This window comes from Eretmochelys imbricata, chromosome 2 (assembly GCF_965152235.1).
Source record: "Eretmochelys imbricata isolate rEreImb1 chromosome 2, rEreImb1.hap1, whole genome shotgun sequence".
NCBI lineage: Eukaryota > Metazoa > Chordata > Testudines > Cheloniidae > Eretmochelys > Eretmochelys imbricata.
The window spans coordinates 88,746,479-88,765,793 of record NC_135573.1 but is presented as its reverse complement, the minus strand read 5'-3'; the positions used below and the strand labels follow the sequence as shown (position 1 = coordinate 88,765,793).

The 19,315-nt window shown below is 41.1% G+C and overlaps 1 protein-coding gene across 4 annotated transcripts in view; it reads left to right on the top strand.

Annotated features, from left to right (window-relative positions):
- Positions 1–19,315, top strand: part of PPP4R1 (protein phosphatase 4 regulatory subunit 1) — a 91,063-nt gene that overhangs the window by 63,925 nt on the left and 7,823 nt on the right. For all 4 annotated transcript variants that reach the window (XM_077810446.1, XM_077810445.1, XM_077810448.1 and 1 more), the window contains 6 exons: positions 5,289–5,447; positions 6,425–6,555; positions 6,881–7,413; positions 14,260–14,435; positions 16,917–17,012; positions 18,389–18,574. In XM_077810446.1, coding sequence (XP_077666572.1) covers positions 5,289–5,447; positions 6,425–6,555; positions 6,881–7,413; positions 14,260–14,435; positions 16,917–17,012; positions 18,389–18,574 — 1,281 coding nt within the window. The remainder of the gene's footprint in view (positions 1–5,288; positions 5,448–6,424; positions 6,556–6,880; positions 7,414–14,259; positions 14,436–16,916; positions 17,013–18,388; positions 18,575–19,315) is intronic.

Below are 19,315 nucleotides of genomic sequence, written 5' to 3'. Positions count from 1 at the left end.
GCCAAGACTGAGGCGAGGTGGAGGTAGTGGGTGGGAGTTCCCAAGGGGGGGGAGACCCTCAGGGATTGTTGGGGTTTACTGCCCAGGGGCAGCACCAGGTCCTGGGAGGGACTGGGGCCGGCGGTAAGGCAGATCATCAAGACGGCAGAGGGCGCTCCAGAGGCTGACGAGCTAATTCCCAAGGACAACCAGCAGGAGGCGCTGTTGGGTGAGTCCGGCTCTATTACACTGCTCAAAGGATTTCGTCCTGGATCACGGCCTGCATCCACTACTGCTATGAGCTGGCAGAAGTGCCTCCACCAGGAATCTTGACAGCACACTCGACAAGGGTGAAAGCGTTGTCATTGGCCTTCCTGGCGCAGGTGCCAATCCAGGAGATCTGTAGGGCCGCTGCCTGGTCTTCTGTCCACACGTTTACATCTCATTATGCACTTACCCAGCAAACTTGAGACGATGCTGGCTTTGGCAGAGCAGTGCTGCAATCGGCATGACCGTGAACTCCAAGTCCACCACCATGGACACTGCTTGTGAGTCATCTAGAATGGAATTGACGTGAGCAAGCACTCAAAGAAGAAAAAACAGTTACCTACCTTTTCATAACTGTTGTTCTTTGAGATGTGTTGCTCATGTCCATTCCCATTACCCGCCTTCCTGCCCTTCTGTCGGAGTTGCCGGTAAGAAGGAACTGAGAGGGTGTAGGGCTGGCGGTGCCTGATACACCGACGCATGAGCGCAGCACTCAAGGGGGCACCACATCCAACCCTACGGATACTGCTAAGGCAAAAATCTCCGACGACCGCGCACGTGGGCGCGTGCACACCTAGAATGGAATGGACGTGAGCATGGTTCAGATCTTGAAGAGCAACTGTTACGAAGAAGTAGGTAACCATTTTTTCTCTCTGAACATCGGGAACAGTTCCAGACTATTAGAGCAGAGGGTTAGTTCGTAGCAAGGATATCATTGTAAGCCTCCCTAGATGGAGCACACATGGCAGTTTGTTGCATCTCTGCTGCTATCGTCATCCATCAAGGATTTGGCTGCAACTGTTGGGATTTCCTAGGGAGGTCCAAAGTACCAGAGAAGACCTTTCTTTTCGTGGATTGAAACTTTTTAGTGTATCCACTGGTGAATCCTTGCACACCTTGAAAGATTCCAGGGCCACACTCGGGTCTCTTGATATATGTAAACCTGCAAGTAAAAGAAAATTTAGTAGGTATGAAATGGCAGAGCGGTCCCATCCAGTCCAATTCTTTGGCTTTCATAGACCTGCCAAACCACTTGAAGGAGACCTTCCACCACAACCACTGCCACCACACAGGCCACCTCCTCATTGAAATGTCAATTTTGAGGGTTTGGTTGAGGGTCCAGAATGCCTCCACCTCAGGGATCTTCAGCTGTACTACACTACTCACCCTCTTCCCTTGGGAGACACTCTTTCCCATTTTTGAAGTGCATGGGAGAAAATTGCATTTGATAAATAAGTTTTGGAGGTTATAACATTTGGTTACTCCATCCATTTCATCCGCATCCTACCCCTCACCCCATCCACTCAGGGACTCTTCTCACAAACATTTGCCGAGATAGGAAATCATCTCCATTCTATCTAGTGGGGCCATAGACCCAGTTCTAGTTCAGCACAAATGGAAGGGATTTTATTCCAAGTAATGTAGTGGTTGGTTCAAAAAAGAACGGAGACCAAAATTATATTTCAGAGTTCTGAATACCTTCATGAAACACAGAAATTCAGGATGGTAACTCTCTCCGCTGTATTTCCATCATCAGGTTCTGGGAATTGGTTTGTGGCCCTCTACCTTCAGGATGCATACTTTCATGTCTCCATTCACTCCCTTGCAAGAGGTTTTTTCATTTCCGAGTTGGCCAGGATCACATCCAGTATCAAGTGTTCCCCTTTGTATTGTCATCTGCTCCAAGATTTTTCTCCAAAGTCCTGGCGGTAGTAGCTGCTCGCTTTCATCTGTGGAGAATAATAGTCTTCCCCTACCTTGACGATTGGCTCTTCAAGGGCCAACCATATATTGAAGTCTTCTCTGCAGTATAGACAGCCGTGAGCCTATTCTACAATTTAGGATTTCAACTCAACATCAAAAAATCCATTTGACTCCAGTTCAATAGGTAAACTTCATAGGAGCTTCTCTGGATGCCCTAGCGTCCAGAGCTTACCTTCTTGCACACAAATTTATTACACTGACAAGCCTTGTTGTCAAGATACAAATAAGCCCCCAGTCAATGGCAAGAAATTGCCTTCAACTTGTTGGTGATATGGCAGCTTGTAATTTTGTAACACAACATGCCACAACAACTTCACTGGTTCCAGGGGTGGCTCAGAACAGTCTGTATCCCAATCAAGCTGGTGCCTGTCCATCAGGCGCTAGACTTGCTCAGTAGGTGGAAGAACCCATTCAGAGTCTGTACTGGAGTTCCTTTCACCCACCCTCTTCTGCTATCACCATAACTTTTAGATGCATCACTTGTGCGAAGGGACAAACACCTGGGGGGGACACTGTCCAAGGCAGATAGTTGCCTCAAGAGTGTCTCCTACAGATCAACCTCCTAGAATTACAAGCAGTCTGGAACATCTGTATCCACTTCCTTTCCTTAATCAGGGGCCAGTCCATCAAAGTCATGACAGATAATATAATCTGTACATTCTGTATAAATCCTCAGTGAGGGATGATTGTGCTGAAGCAATAAAGCTGTAGAACTGGTTTATAGCCAATCACACCCTCATTTCAGCCTCTTATCTTCCAGGCATTGCAAAACACCATGGCTGATGATCTGAGCAGATGTTTCTTCCAAGGTTACGAGTGGGAACTGGACTCTTGGATTCTCAGTTTTTTTCCAGGTTTCTGAAAGTAGACCTCTTTGCAATGCCTGCCAACAGAAAGTGCAAGAAAATTGTGCTTGAGAGGACTGGGTTATCAATCCTTGGGAACACCTTTCTCATTCCTTGCAGGAGAGGTATTCTCTATCTCTTCTGACATCGTTGATTCTGAGGGTGTTAAACAAGACAAAGATGGAGTCATTCTAATTTCACCAACTTGGCTGAGGCAGGTCTGGCACACTTACCTGATTTACTTTGCCTCCTGTCCAGCATTGAAACTTCCAACCACTTCCCATCTGCTGTCTCAGAACGCTGGTTGGACTCTCCATTCCAACCTGGCCATCCTCTGACTCAATGCTTGATTCTCAGAGAGAGAGAGATTTCCTGTTTGACAGGTCCTATTAAACAGCAGAAAGATCTCTACTAGAGATAATTACTTTCAACAATGGAAGAAATTTTACCATTGGTGTATCCAGCAACTCTTGATCTCTTCATTCTTCTCTTTCCACTGTTCTTGATTACTGATTGGATTTAAAGAAGTCAGGTCTTTCTGATGAGTTCTATCAGAGTTCATTTGTCAGCTTTTGTAGCCTTTTAGTCCCCAGGGGTTTTCAGTCTTTGCTCATCCCACAACAGCAAGATTCATGAGGTGATTGCTTAAACTTTTTCCCCATATCAGAGAGCCTGTGTCTGTATGGGATTTGAACTTGATCCTTAATTGTCTTCTGAAACTTCCTTTTCAGCCACTAGCTGTGTTCTCTGCTGAACTTATCTATGAGAATGGCATATTAGTGGCCATCACTTTTGCTTGCAGAGTCAGAAAATTAGGCGTAATGATGGCTGATCCCTCTCCATCCCATCTTATTGTTTTTTTTCAAGGATAAGGTACCATTACGCCCACATTCTAAAATATCCCCCAATTTCCACATTAACTAAATTCTTGATCTTTCTGTGTTTTGTCCCAAAGCCACATTAGACTAGTGAAGAAGCTGCCTTGCATACCTTGGATGTTAGAAGGGAGTAGCCTTCTATTTGGACAGATCAGACCATTTAGAAAGTCTACAAGACTCTTTCAGTTGCAGACAGAACTAAAGGATTCACAATCTCCACCCAAAGATTTTCAAAGTGGGTTTCCAGTTGTGTTCCTGTTTGTTACCAGGCTGCTAATGTTCAGCCCCCTTTGAGAATAAAAGCCCATTCTACGAGATCCCGAACTAGCTCCATAGTACTATTAAAAGTGTATCAATTGCTGAAATTTGCCAAATGGCAACCTGGGTATCAGTGAACACTTTTTCCAAACACAATATCCTGATATATGCCTCTAGATCAGAAGCTGCTATTGGCACAATAGTCCTTTCTTTATTGTTGGATCCAGCTCCAAAGCTCTCTCCCCCTCCAAGGGATACTCTTGGATGCCTGAAGTGATACTACCGATAAGGACACTACTCGAAGAAGTAGTCATTACTCACATTGTGCAATAACCAGAGTTCTTTGAGAGGTGTCTCTCTAGTTGTGCTCCACTACCCACCCTCCTTCCCCTCTACTTCAGAGTTTTGTCTCGCGGGACCTTGTGGTAGAGAAGGAACTGAGAGTGGTTTGCTCATGCAGCTCCATATATCCTTAGTATAGGGCATGAGGGTGTCTGGAGTGTATTTGCAGGCCGAACGGGCAGTATTACTGAAAATTTCTGATCAAAGGCACAGGTGCCGCTGAAGTGGAGCACCCATAGGGGAACGCATCTCCAAGATCTCCAGTTACTGCATGAGGTGAGTAACCTCTCCTTTCCTTGCACCAAATGTGGAATTTTTCACCGAAGAACCAGAATGGGCAGTGTTCTGTTGATAGGCAGTGACAGGTTTAAAGTCTGATGTTCACAACCTATAAGAGCTAGCAATGGGAGTTTTATATCATTATAAATGAGAGATTCTCCATTTTCTGAAGAAGCTCATCATTTGCTTTTAATTGGGAATCTTCTCTTTCCAATGGCTATAGTAATCTTAAATGTTTTCTGACAATAGTAGGTAAAGTTGTCAGACACAAGTGTGATTGTGTCCCTTTAATATTACCTTTTTCAAAAGGAATTACATAGTGAAGAGTTTGTCTTTTGAAATGCTTTTTTAGTTTATGGACAGAGTTATTTGTATACAGGAGAAAGACAGTGGTAAGAGAGAATTAAAGGAAATACTTAGCCGTCAAAAAGAGTGTTTTGTATCCAGGTGCGAACTTTGATGTCCATCCTTCAGATGTAATTTGAGGGGATCTAATTAAGAGGATAGTAGAAATGGCATGCCCTTTTGCTTTGCAAAACCTATATAAACAGAGCCTGTTGTGAGCAGCAGGACAAAGAATCTTAACAAGGGAAGTAGTGAAGTAAAGGAGCATAAATTGGAACAAGTAACGCCTATTAAAGCTTGCATAAATGTTTATTTACTGTGTTTTATATAGCTACCAAGGTTTTTCCAGCTCTGTTCTGATAATGTTTGGGGAGTTCGGAAGGCTTGTGCAGAATGCTTCATGGCAGTTTCATGTGCAACATCCCAGGAGGTCCGGCGGACAAAACTGTCAACGCTTTTTATCAATCTGATCAGTGACCCGTCACGATGGGTAAGAGTTTTGTTTTATTTATCAAATAACTATTTTTCTGTTCGCTTTTTCTTTGATACCCCATGTTAATTTTTTAGAGATAAATATCTTCTTCATGTGCATGATTTTGTCAAGTAATAACGTATAATGGTGGTTTTGCTGACTGGAGGAATGCTGTTCTACATTATTCTGGTAAAATGTACTGGACCCTTCCATTGAGAAAAGGTATGTGGAGTTGCAGGCTTCCCTGCTATTCAGTGTTGCCAAAAGTCTGCTTATCACGAGGAATATCAGAAAATTGCAGATGTAATTAAATTGAATGTATTGAGATTTTTTTCTCCGTACTTCACATTCTCTCCTCTCCCCCCTTGAAAATACATCCTTCAAATCTGTGTTAGGGTTGTCAACAGGGGGCTCCTTCTCAGAGCCAAAAGGAAGCCTTAGTGCCCCGGAGCACCAGCTCTTTGGCTCTGAGAAGGCATGTGAGCCATAATCAGGTACAATGAAAGAAATAATAGAAATGGAGGTGAGAGAGGCTCACCAGAAGTAAATGGAATTCAAGCCTGTGGTTCTTATTGAATCAACTTAAATTCCTGACAGTGTAAAATATGGTGTTTCCACTAAACCAGCATTTCTCCTTTACAGTCGCTTGGATCCTCCACTTGGTTGGCATTCAGACTTACTCACTTTAAACATTGAAATAGTGTGGGAGGGTGAAGCATGCTGTCAACCACAGTCAATGTGAAGATGTATATAATGATCTGTGAATTGACCACTTTGTCTGCCTCCTGTATTTCATGTCTCACCCCAATCTTCCCCTGCTCAAGGCTTTTTGCCTGGCACTTTCCCATATCCAGCTTCTTGGCACTGTTCCCACATGCAAGTCTCTCCTGTCACTTTCCCCAGTGCCCTTACAACTCTTCCCATTCCTAACAGCTGGTGGTGTATTTATACAACAGCTGTATTTAAATTATTTTCTCTGGAACCCATTACTCTAGGTCCGCCAAGCTGCCTTTCAGTCCCTGGGGCCTTTCATATCAACTTTTGCTAACCCATCCAGCAGTGGTCATTTTTTTAAAGAAGAAGAAAGTAAGAACACAGAGGATCATAGATCTGCAGAGGAAGATAGGTATGAATTTTCTTGGTTTTGTAGTTTTCATTTGCATATAGATATTGCTGCTTAGGAGACTTTAATTTTTCTTTTAATTTGGTACCCACATTGGTAGTGAAGACACCAGAACTTTTGCCAAAAATTGGCCAATGGAACCCTCTTTAGCTAAGTTGTTGTTCAGTTATTTAGGGTACTTCACTTAGGTCAGCTATCCAGTCAGTAAAACTAATTCTATAAATACTAAAATAAGAACATGACTATAAACTTTCATAAGTGTCTAAATTTATAACCAGTATGTTGGGTTTTTTTAAAACTCATGCCTATTTTCTTTGACACCCAACAGTGAAAAGATCAGGGATACAGAAGATGTCACAACAGAGGATGTTCATAGCAGGACAGAGAAGCCGCCTTCAGATGCTGATTTTAGTGATTTTACAATAAAACTTGAAAACACCATGGAAGACCATAATCCTGTGCCAAGTAATTCTCAGAGTGAAACTGATTACCAGACTGAGACATTCTTATGTTGCACTTTGTCTTCAGAATCTTGTGGGGAAATAGCTGATGAGAATGATCAAAGTTCTAACTTCTGTAGTATAGCAACACTGCAGGAATCTGGGTTGAGGTCCCAGGAAACCTCCCTCTCAGAACAGGAATTGTACAACTCTTTCCATTTCTGGAGGACTCCGCTTCCTGAAATAGATATTGATTTAGAGCTTCAGCAAACTGATCAGATAATGTCCAACCCAGAAATTCGGGAAGGAACAAAAGACGTGACGGTACCAGTGTTTTCAAACATTACTATGGCCACGAGGAAGGAGCTGGAAGAAATGATAGAAAATCTGGAGCCTCATGTTGATGATCCAGATGTTAAAGGTATAGTGAAGATATTTGTGTATAGTTAGTGTCTGGAAATGTTTTTGTGTAATAATTAATGTTTTGCTGTGGAGGTTTTCATTTTTAACCTTTTGAATGAAGCTTTTTAAAAAAATTCAGAAGAATTAATGCTTTTGGAGTTTAACAAAATTGGTTCTAGCTCTTTTAATTTAACTGTGAAAAAGGATGACAAACCAAAACATTCTTATTTTTGAAAAGCAGCCTCTGATTGTACAGATGCAGTTCTGCTCCCATTGTTTATTGCGAGTGCATAACTGCAGGTACAATAATTGCACCTGTGATTCTTAGTACTTGGATATCTAACTACTTGATTTGTCAATATAATCAGGCTGTCACCTGAGTGCTGCGAATCATTGTGCTCAGTGTTGCATATGCAGTTGTTATGTGCAAAATAGGAAGCCAGATTGAGGCCCTTTTGAAAAATCAAGGCCTGAATGTAACAATGTTTTCACCTTCTGAACAATCAAGTTTATTTTTTAAGGAAATAGCCTTACGGTATCCATGTTTCCAGAACCTCTTCTATAGCAACTTTCATTGCCTGCTGATGTGCGCCAGGATTATGGTCAGGGCAAGGTTAGAAGTGACCCAAATCCTGTCCAACTCTTAAATGCACACACATCTTGTGAGATTGAAGTGTAATGAATGTGCTGTCCCCTACCTTCTTTTTAATAATCTGCTGCCCTTTATGTGGCATCACAGATTTGTTGGGATAGCTGCACTGCAGAAGTCTTAAAGCATGCCAAATTCAAAAAGGGCAGCAGCAAATCTGGCACTGTGGCTTGGAAAGTGGCCATGGAGATTGGAGTATTCTTGATCTCAAGAATCCTGCAGGATAGAAGAGCACACTCTTAAAGGAGGGAAGAAAAGAGGGGTGGGAAACGCCTGTCAGAATAAGCAGCCATGCTTGGATGCTTTCCTGAAACTTTGGTTTTTCTCCTATCACTAATTACACAGGATACACACTGATAGCCTAACTTTAATTAGACTTGGCCTGTTCCTGTTTAATCTACTGTAAAATCAGCAGATGAAAATGTTCTGCTTTGAGAAAACTCTAGCCCATTGCTCTGTAAGGGGTGGATAAGAAGGATGGGGTCTAGAAAAATGTACTAGTTCAGTTACTGGTGAGAAGCACATTATTTAAACTTCTCTCTTAATAAGCACATTAGCCAGTGCTGTTTAGGTTTGACTCTAGAGACTTGTTCTACACAGCTACAAAATGTATATTAAACTGTTTCATGAGGATCTACCTAGCTAATGCATTTGTATACTCAGAGGTGCTCGGTATTACAAGATTGTTTCTGAATCTGTGCTTTGAAGTTGGCTGGTCTCATTCCAGAGCAATTGTCTTGCTGCACTTTAGGATGGTTTCAATGTAAAGAAGCTCACAGGTGCAGTTCTGTGTGTGTGTCTGTCTGTCTGATCCAAGAAAACTACATGAAAGGAAATCTAAAGATGCAAAATCCAAATACTCAGAAGTTAGGAAATGCCTGAACTAGGGTGCCTGTGCAGTAACAGTTTGACCCCCTTGTTCATATGCATTCTGATACAGTCGTTAGTTATGTGATCACATACTATTTTTTTCATACAGGTCCCCTGCCTCAATCAGGCGATGGGTAGTTACTCAATATTTCTTTTTATTCCCCTCATTAAATGTATGGCCTTAGAGCTTATTGAATGCACGCCATCTAAATCCTGCACTGAATAGAAAATTATTAATTTTATAGTCACTTTCACTATCATAAAAGAGTGTTTTACAAATAAAACAAATGAATTTATCTTCACAACACACGTGTAAGAGTGGGTAATATTACTTTCCCCATTTTACAGATGCAGAATTGAGACAGAGAGAGATTAAGGCCAAAATTATCAAAAGTGTCCACTAATTTCAGATGCCCAATTTGAGACATCTGATTTTCCGGAATACTTTGCATTCTCTATGTTCACAGCACAGCGCCAGCCAATTTGAGTCGATGCTCAGCACATCTGCAAATGAGGTTTTTCACATTGGGCACCCAGAAAACTAGGAAGATGCTATTTTAGTGGCCACCTATGAAAAGTGAGGTTTAAGTGACTTGCCCAGCGTCACACAGGAACTCTGTACCAGAGACAGGGATAGAATTCAGTACTCCAAGGTGGAATTCAGTTTCTTTAATTGTGACCTGCAGTCCCCTGGTATATCAGACACCTTCCAACTTCTGCAACAAATGAGCCAGGGGTTTTATAGACAACAGCCTTATTAACTACCCAACCCTTATTCGTTCCAGAGCACTGTCTTCCTGTGCATGGAGAGGGGCAAGGGTTATGTGGAAAACCAGTATGTTTCAGGAAATTAAAGACTATATAATAACACAGTGATTCCCAAACTTCTTATTAAGGTGACCCACTAAGTGCATTTTGCCTTTTTTTTTTTTTTTTTTTTGTGACCCACCCAGGCTCCAAAACATGGGGAGGGCCCCAAAATCATAGGCCAGCATCCTTCTCTTCTGCTGCTGTCGCCTCCACCTTGCCCTTCTGAAGGGACACTGACCACCTGCAGCAGCCCCTCCACCCTAGCACTGCAACCCTATCCTGGCTTGGTGTGGAGGAGAGGCCCAGAGGGGTGGTCAGTTGGAGAGAGAGCTCACCTCGCAGTGGCTGGGCTAAACCTGAGTGGTGCCAGGTCCCAACTTCTGGAGTGGGGAGCCAGGTCCAGCACTGCAGGACGGGAGCCACTGCTGCGAGGTGAGTGTGGGGTAAGTGGAGGCTAAGCTCTCCTTCCACCTCCATACCCCTGGGGTCACCCATCTAGAACCTTTACATGACCCATTGGTCATACACATACACACATGGGGGCCAAATTAAGGTTTCACAGGCAACCCAGCTTTAATGTTTTTTAATGTAGTTTTATAGGAAATTTCCTAATTGGGGGGGGGAAAAAGTGAAAAGAAATTCTAAGACATGGAACCATATTGAGGCACAACTTAAGTATCAGCAGGGTTCAGACCTTTGGACTACAGCATGATCCTAGAGCACTCTACCTCACAGAGTAGCTGGCAGTAGTAGACTGTTACCCTCTCTTGGACCAGCCAAGAGAGGGGGATGAGAAACTCACTTTGCCAGTAGGTTTCACAGCTATTCACTAATAGCAGAGGAATGTAGAAATGCAGGACACCTGATTTCAATTCCAGTTTCTATAGGGGAATGTTGTCTAGAGGTTACAGACCATTCTGTTCCTGTGCCCCCAGCTTGTCACTGTCCCCCTCTGCATCTGTGTACCTCCTAACTCCCTCTCAATTGACTCTTGTCTCCCTCCTCCCCTGGTCCTCCCCATCCTCTGGGTCCTGCAAACACCCCCGCCCCTTCTTCGCCCCTTTGCATTCCAGTATGATTGCTTCCTCCTTCTCCATACACTTGGGTGCCAGCATCAGTAGTACAGGAGAGAGAATCTCCTGCTCTCAATTCCTGTGCCTGGTGCCGCAGCAGCCCGGAGGAGCAATTGTAAGGGAAGTCCTGCTCAACCCCTGCAGCCATGAGCATGCTCAGTGCAAACAGAATCTTCAGAGAACTTAGCTGCCAAACAAGCCTCTTTTGAGCATGTGCGAACTGCAATTTTTCAGAGGCTTATAGCTTGGCTAAATTTGGGCAAATTTTCATGGGGACAGCAAAAGGCATATACCTGTCAACAAACCAGTCACCCTGCCAAATTACAAGTCCCTGCTCCAAAGCATGGAGGAGTTAGAGTTTCTCAACACAATAGTTATAAGAATTTTTTTAAAATATGGGTAAAAGAACATTTTCCCATAATCTCATTCTCAGAAATGTCGGAATCATTTCAGCTGAAACTTACCCAAAACTTCAGTTTGAAGCAGATACCTGGCATGGAAAATTTCAGCCCCCAATGAATAGTTTGGCAAAACCCCAAGCAACAGAACATAGGGGCTTATAATGGAAAATATCTGTCAACCTTAAGTATGTGTGTCTCTACTAGATCCACCTATAATAAATATCAGTTAAAGTTGGGAAAAAACTCTTGTTTGTGTGTTATCATTAGAGCAGCCTCAAAAGAATTTGAAATTCCTAATAGGTGTTTCGGGATAGATTTTTTTCTTTTTTTTTTTAATACAGTACCTGCACCATTATAGCACTTAAAATAATCACAGGAGCATTTTTTTTGTCTGCTAATAATGGGTGAACACTAAGGAAAGAAACAGAAAGCAAAAGAGTGAAAACAAGAGAAGCAGAAAAGAGAAACTGCAGAAAATAAAGAGGGAATTTTTTTCTTCTGAGTTATTTATGTATTTTTCTGTAAACACACAAATTTGAAGTGTCGTGCATCTATATACATTATCTATTTAGAAAAAGACCCTTAATCTTCCTTTAATTTTAACTGAAAACGAAAGGCCTATATTTTGATGTTGGTTCTGGTTGTGGGGGAGGAGAGGAAAGATAAGTTCTTTTAAATGTGCATTGGGATAAAGTTCAGTTGAATTATTTCTTCAGTTTTTTTGCCTCACAAGAATTAACTCTCCTGAAAATCTGGAATAACATTTCATGCGTAAATAGTCTGATAAGAGCTAGTAATCGCTTTCCCTTTTTAATTTATAGTAGAAACTCATTCATTTTGTTTATCCATATATCTGTTGTTTGTGCATTTAAAAAAAACGGGGGTCTTTCCCTCACTTCTCAGTAAAGAAGAAACAACTGAATACTACTGTGAGGTCTCTAATTATCAAATTCTCATTAATTTTACAAAGTTTACTGTAGATAACTTAATAGTGTTATATGAAATATGGTATTAATTAAAACTAAATTATACTTTCTAATGAACCTGATGCATTTCATGTACAGTATTAGTACTTTTTTGTTTACTTAGTAATTTGTAGTGGGCTTCCTTGTCAGTATGGATTACTACAATCCTACTGTAACTGTTTTCTTTCAAGTATTTTATTACATGCTTGTCAGTTACAGAACTGGCTAGGCTACATAATGACCAAATCCTTACTCATTTGCTCCTGCTGTTCTTACCCCCATCTAGAGACCATCCCAGAGATATAAGACCACAGTTCATGTTTGGCCTTCACATGTGATGTTACTTACCTGTCCCACACCATTGTGTGTGTCTCAGTTGTCTAGCTGTGTATTTAGTGTTTAATATTGTTCTGAGTTGTAATTCTGCTTTATGTAACAGTCCGTCATAATTATAAAAAAAGGTTAGGTGTGCCATACAAATTAATCTGGCTTTTGATAAATTCTGGTGGCCTTATGTGAGTAAATTTATGTGCAAGGATAAATGAGACAAAATTCCAAGATGGGAGGTAGAGTGAGGCGGATGATAAAAACAGATGCAATTGTTTAATTTCAGAATGTATACACAGTATTGAAGAGGCCTTGAAAAAAGGGTAGTAGAGTTTTAGCTCAAGCAAGTGTGCTGATTTGGACTGGAGAGCCACTTGCTCCTTCCCTGGAAGGGAGGGAAGAGGAGAGGAAGAGAGCAGCCCAATCACTGCTGCTTTGACAGGAGCAGAGAAGTGGGTGTGGAAGGCAAAGTAGAGCAATCCCTGAGCCGCTTGTTCCTTTCCAGGAAGGGAAGGTGATAGGCAGAGAGCAGAAAGGCAGGTGCTGCTGCTCTTTGAGGAAGGAAAGGAGAGAAGCAGGGAAACACCAGATAGTACTGGCTTCACGTCAAGAGAAGGGGAATGAGGAGCCAAGTGGACTATACGGAGAAGAGTTGCTGGGAGGCCAAGCATCTTCTGTGTGTCCTGCAGTCCTAGAGTGTCTGTGCAAAGAAATAGAGGGCCCAGTAGTTTCTTTGGAGTAGAAGTTGTAATTCCCTTCATTTGGAGTAGAAGTAGAGCCCGGAATTCATCAATAAGATTGGGGAGGTATGAGAGATAGAGAGAGAGAGAGAGACAGAATTAATTAATTTGTGGTGGGGAGACTAGTGGCAAGAAGGGCCAGGTGGAGTGAAATTTCATATTTCATTTTTATCTGTTTTCAGAGTTTGATCAAAAATTTCTAAGTCCTGACTGAGACTTACAATTGTCACTGAATAACCTACTCTCTCTCATGCTGCGTCTGCATTTCCAGAAGAGTTGCTTTGTTCAGAATTAGTTCAGCATAATGGGACCAGTCAACCTTCTAGCAATTTGCAGCGTGGGAGCATCTGAATGTGTATTTTCCAGGACCCCAGACCTACCGTTATATTCTCAGTTGGAAGATTTAGCAGTCCTGCTTTCCACTTAGATTTACAGGGATGCAGCTAACTGCACTTTTGCAACTCATTCATTTAGTCCCCAAAAATATGTTCCGCTGATCTCATAAAATTTAAAAGTACAACTTTTTAAATCAGTCAATAATAGTTTAAAAACTAAAGTCAAACCTATTCCCACCCTTTACTTTCCGTATTCTTTTAACTATAATTGCCAATAAACTTGTGTGTGTTCTGCCTGTTACAGATTGTGCACACATCTGTTTATTTACCTAGCCTCAACATAAGTAGTTTGTCACATTTTTGTGAAAGATACTTCTATAAAGATACTGTTGCCTCCGCAGCCTCTCGTTCTTGGGTTTCCTGCCTCCTACACAGATACTCCCTTAGCTCCAGTGCTGTTTTGGCCTTCTGAGGCAATGGAAGCCAACATGAGACTCCCTCACTTACCATCCTCGCTGGTTTCCTCTATTGCGGGACTTACTAACCATTGATAATCTGAGTAGGAAACTTTCAGCTTCCCTCTTTGGCTAGTCCATAAATTAAAAGTTATTTTTCAAAGGTAGTTGCCATCAGCAATGTTGTTGCTGTGTAACCGTTCTTTCCACTTCCATTAACGTGTTTCACTTTGCATACAGCACAAGTGGAGGTGTTGTCTGCTGCACTCCGAGCCTCCAGTTTGGACCCTCAGGAAGAGACAACAGCAGGCATTGGCAAGGGAATGGACTCTCAAAATGAACTGAGCATCAAAGACCAACTGAATTATAAACTAATTCACGATGATACTGTGTCTTTAATTAGCAACACTGTTGAGGTAAGAGACATGGCTGTATTTGGCATACAAACAGTTTGATTCAGAAATACAGGGCTACAGTCAGAGAGAGAGCTGTATTTTGCACTCTTGCAGCAATCATAGTTAAACTGTTCCCACTTTAGGCTGAAATGATGCCAAGTTTTGTTTGCTAATTTTGCAGCTCTGCCTATTGCATAAAGTAAAGTTTATCCTCACAACGTTCTGTATTTGTACATCTGAATCATTTGAGGACTTGAAGTTAAACCTTCAGTCCTGACTAATGGTCACTTTCAACAGACTGTGTTACTATAGTTTGCTGCAGTAAAATAGTCTTACTGGAAACAATGCCCTTCTTAAAATAAGTTAACTGTTCCTTTTTCTGTTTGGAGAGAGAGATACATTTTGTTTATGGTGGAAACATTTTACTGCAGCAGGCAACACACTTTTCTGACCAGGAGACAATCAGGACTTGAGGCCATGTTGCATGGGCCTCTGGCAATATCTGGTCTCTGGAGAATGAAGGCGGGTACTACCACTCAATATCATTTTGAGTTTTTACTTGTGGCTCTTCTTTCCGTTTTTTCCCCATCCAATCAAACAAAAGCATTTAGTACTGGTTTTCTGTTCTTCATTATGTGTTGTGGCAAAACTGTTGTGACTTCTCCACTCCACTTGGAGGCACAAGTGTGATGGTCTTTGAAACTCCAGTGCTATAGGAGAATAATAAAATCTTGATGCAACCCTCATGGATTGTTGCTTGCCAGTTGGCACTGCAAATAGTTTTCAGATTATACTCTGCTGCCATTAACCTGCTACAGTTGACAGCATTGCTCACTGTGTTGATAAGAAGCTCCTTACATACATTTGTATATGTGTAAAATCTGACTCTTTAAATTTGGATTGTCTGATGGAAGATGCACAGATTGCCCTCCTTCCAAAATCTTAGCAATACAACCATGACCTAGATATTGATGTACCCTGCAAGCTCTCTTTTATTATGAAGTTCTTATCTTTTTAAAGTGAAGTTACTTTTTGAAAAGTACCTAGGTAAAAATGGCACCTCTGTCAAAATAAGGGGGGGATCTATCAGGTGTTCTTTGCCCCTGGCCTGAGGTATTGGTGCCCTGATACACCCTGCCTAGGGAAAACCCACTCAGGACTATGTACCAAGAAAACTTAATCCTCCAATGGTGTAAACTGGGCAGAAGGGGACACTAACCAATCAGGAGCCAGCAGGCAAGTTCAGAAGGTTTGCCTGCTTCTTCCCAGGGGGAGTGATGGGTGGAGCTAGGACAGGAGGGGAGTTCGTCGGTCCTAACCCCAGTGAGCCTTGCATTGCATCAGTGGCCAGACAGACTGGGGTTGACACCACCCCTTGTCTGAATGGACCATCACTAAGATGCGTTATCTCCTGGTGACTAATGTCTACTCCAAGACCATAAACCATACTTTCAATATAAATATATACATCTCTCAATGATTATGAATCTTGACAAGTTACAAGCTTTATGTAGATCCTTAAATGTTATTCTTTATGGATAAATATCCTGTAGGACATGTTTGGTGTAGTGAGTTTGTCAGGTCTGAGGTGAGCAATGTTTGCAAAGAGCAAGAGTCTCTTTGCCAAGGGGTCTCTGTGTCTCACCCACCTTATAATAATTTCATCAAATACCATATTTCCATACTTTTGTTTATGAAAATGTCATGTCGGACTGTGTCAAAAGCCTTCCTAAAGTCAACCACTTGGTCAGTAACCTTGTCAAAGGAGGAAGTTAGGTTAGTTTGGCATGATTTGTTCTTGACAGATCCATGCTGGCTATTTCTTATAACTATATTATCGTCTAGGTGCTTACAAATTGTTTAATAGTTTTTTCCAGTGTCTTTCCAGGTATCGAAGTTAGGATGACGGGTCTATACTTCCCCAGGTCCTCTTTGTTCCCCTTTTTAAAGATAGTTACTGTGTTTGCCCTTCTCCAGTCCTCTGGGACCGTACCCGTCCTTCATGAGTTCTCAAAGATAACTATTAATGGTTCTGAGTTGCTTAAGTACTCTAGGATGAATTTCATCAGACCCTGCTTACTTGAATACATCTAATTTGTGTAAATATTCTTTATCCTCTTCTTTCCCTATTTTAGTTCCTTCCCCTTTCTTGAGAGAACACCACGTGACAGGAGTCATTGCTTATTGCATTAATGGAAGGCACTCCAAATAATACGGTGGTGGGCAAGGTGTAAGAATCTGTGTAGAATAGAATATGATTTAATTATAGCCCCTCAAGCATCTTTATTATTTTGAATCTAAATAAATAAAAGTTGTCCAATAAGATTTTTCTGTTAATTTGGGCTACAGCAAGGATATGCTGAAAATAAAAATACATCTCTGGAATCTTGAAGAAAATACCCACAATGTGAGGCAACCTTTCATGGTATTTAAATTCAGTGTGTGCGTGTAATCCTTGAATGTCCCATTTTGTAAGAGACCTTTTTCCCCCCCCATATGCAGAACATAGATTCCACTCTCCGCTATATTCATAATGATTCAGACTTGAGCACCAATAGTAGTTTCAGCCCTGAAGAGGAAAGAAAGTCCAAAGTACAGGTAAATGAGAATTTTTTTCCCCTTGTAATTCTGATTAAATTGAAACTTTATAGACAGGAGATGATGGAAGGTTCACCTTTAGTTATGTAGTCCATGGCCCACTTTGCTGTAGTTATTTTCAGAGGATGTGAAAGCCTCATTAGTAGGTCACTGTATAATCCAGCCTTGAGTTGCTGCAGTGACAGTGGTTATATTGGCAGTTTATTCTGCTGTAATTGACCATTCCAGTCTTTTTTAAAGGAAGTAGTGTAGCTTTGACGGAGGAGCTGTTAGTCAAGACTCCCAAGCTATTTATTTTATTTTTTCCTCTGTCACTGACTTGCTGTACAGCTTCAGTGACTTATTCACAGAGCCAGTTGAAAATTTTCCATTAAGACTGTTTTTCAGGGAAAAGCTGTTTTTTTAATTGAACAGAATTTTTCACAAAAAGTGTGTTGTCCATTGAAAACTTTGACTTTAGCAGAAAAAAAATTTAGATTTGATACCAAATGAATTATTTTGGATTAATTTGGTGTTAAACTATATCTTCCTGAACCACTGATGGGAGTTGTAGTGTGGGAATCTCATCCGTTCATACTTCTCTATGGGCTGGGTTCTGTCTCTCCCATGAAGCACTGCAGCAGTTCAGCAAGGGGGGAGAATGTGCTGCATCATGGGAGAAGTAGTTCCAGGCAAGGAGCCCAGCCCATAGGGAGAATCAGGGCATGAGGCACCCAAATGCCATTCCTATGAGGCACTTCAGCAGCTCAGGCAGGCACAGTTTAATATTGAACTAACCCAAAATGAAACATTTAAATTTAGTCTTCATTTTTTGCCATATGGTAAAAATTTTCTGCAAGGTGGGGAAAAACATGTACTGACAAGCATTAGTCACTTATTTTTATGTATTTTATGTATTCGTTAAACAGGCATAAAGTTTGCCAGTCTCACAGGATATTGAGTTTGTAATGTTTGTAAGAGTGTTGAGCAATGCTATAGAAGTCTAAGTTAAATGGTTTCTTCTTAAGTTTCAAACAATGCTCCTACTGTGTTTTGGTAGTGTGAAAGTGATCCACCTGTTCATCCTTGTTACTTCAGTCTGGGTATTTACAAGGACTAATCATACCTTCTCAGTTATTTTGTTTCTGTATTAATATTGCTTAAGTAACCTTAACATTTGCTTAAAATATCAACTTTAAACAACTAAAGTTAGTCTGATTTTTGTATATGGTACTTTTATGAATTATTATATTTACATTCTTAATCTTTAAGCATTTTTTGTCCTTTATTATGAGGTGAGAAAAATTCTCTCTCTTAATATGTAACCTAGTTTTATACAGTAGGTTGTATGGAAAATACCTGAAAATGTGGCAAACTAAGGCTTGCTCTCTCTCTAGGATGTTGTACCTCAAGCCTTGTTGGATCAATATTTATCCATGACTGATCCTTCTCGTGCACAAACGGTTGATACTGAGATTGCTAAACATTGTGCGTATAGCCTGCCAGGTGTGGCACTTACATTAGGTAGACAGAACTGGCACTGTCTGAAAGACACCTATGAGACACTAGCATCTGATATGCAGGTATGTTAAAGCATTTAAACTCAATCAGCTTTGAAAACAAATTGTATATACACTTTTATAACTGTTTCTGTATAATGGGCATTTTTGAATTTATGGTTTTCATATCCTATCACTGGTGTTGGTAATTTAGTAGGTGATGCTCTTCCTCTGAGTAATAGTTTGACCAGTGTCCCAGAACAATGCTTGGGCACCATGTGAGGTGCTCAGATACTACGGTAATGGGCACTATATAAATACCTAGAATAGATGCATAAATGTTGCTGAGCCTGTCACCTTGTGGGTAGACGAGAAACCAGACGTCTTGGTCACTTCAGGTTGCTACAGTTCTTGTGGCACTTTTAATGAGAATAGGGGTATCCACTTTGATGCACTGGCCAGTTCCTGAAAGTTAGTCATAAACGATTAACAGTATTGCAGTATCATTGGTGTGTTAAAAACAAATGTTAAAATATTGGAAATGGCTGTTGCTTTCTTCTCTGTTCCTGTTTGCTGCTAAGGAAGCAGTTTTCAGTGTATGGATCATTTTATTTTGTTTTCGTTTTGTTCTTGTTTTGTTTTATTTTTAATTTTCCACTCTTTCCTGTCTTTTTCAAAGACATGCTTCCTTTTTTAAGTAGTGATTCTTGATCCACTTCACCCTGATAAACTAATTCACTGATGTATCAGAGCAAAAACTCACTGACCTATATTGTTTGTTTATACGATACATTCCCAATTTTCCGATTGTTCAGATAATCAAGA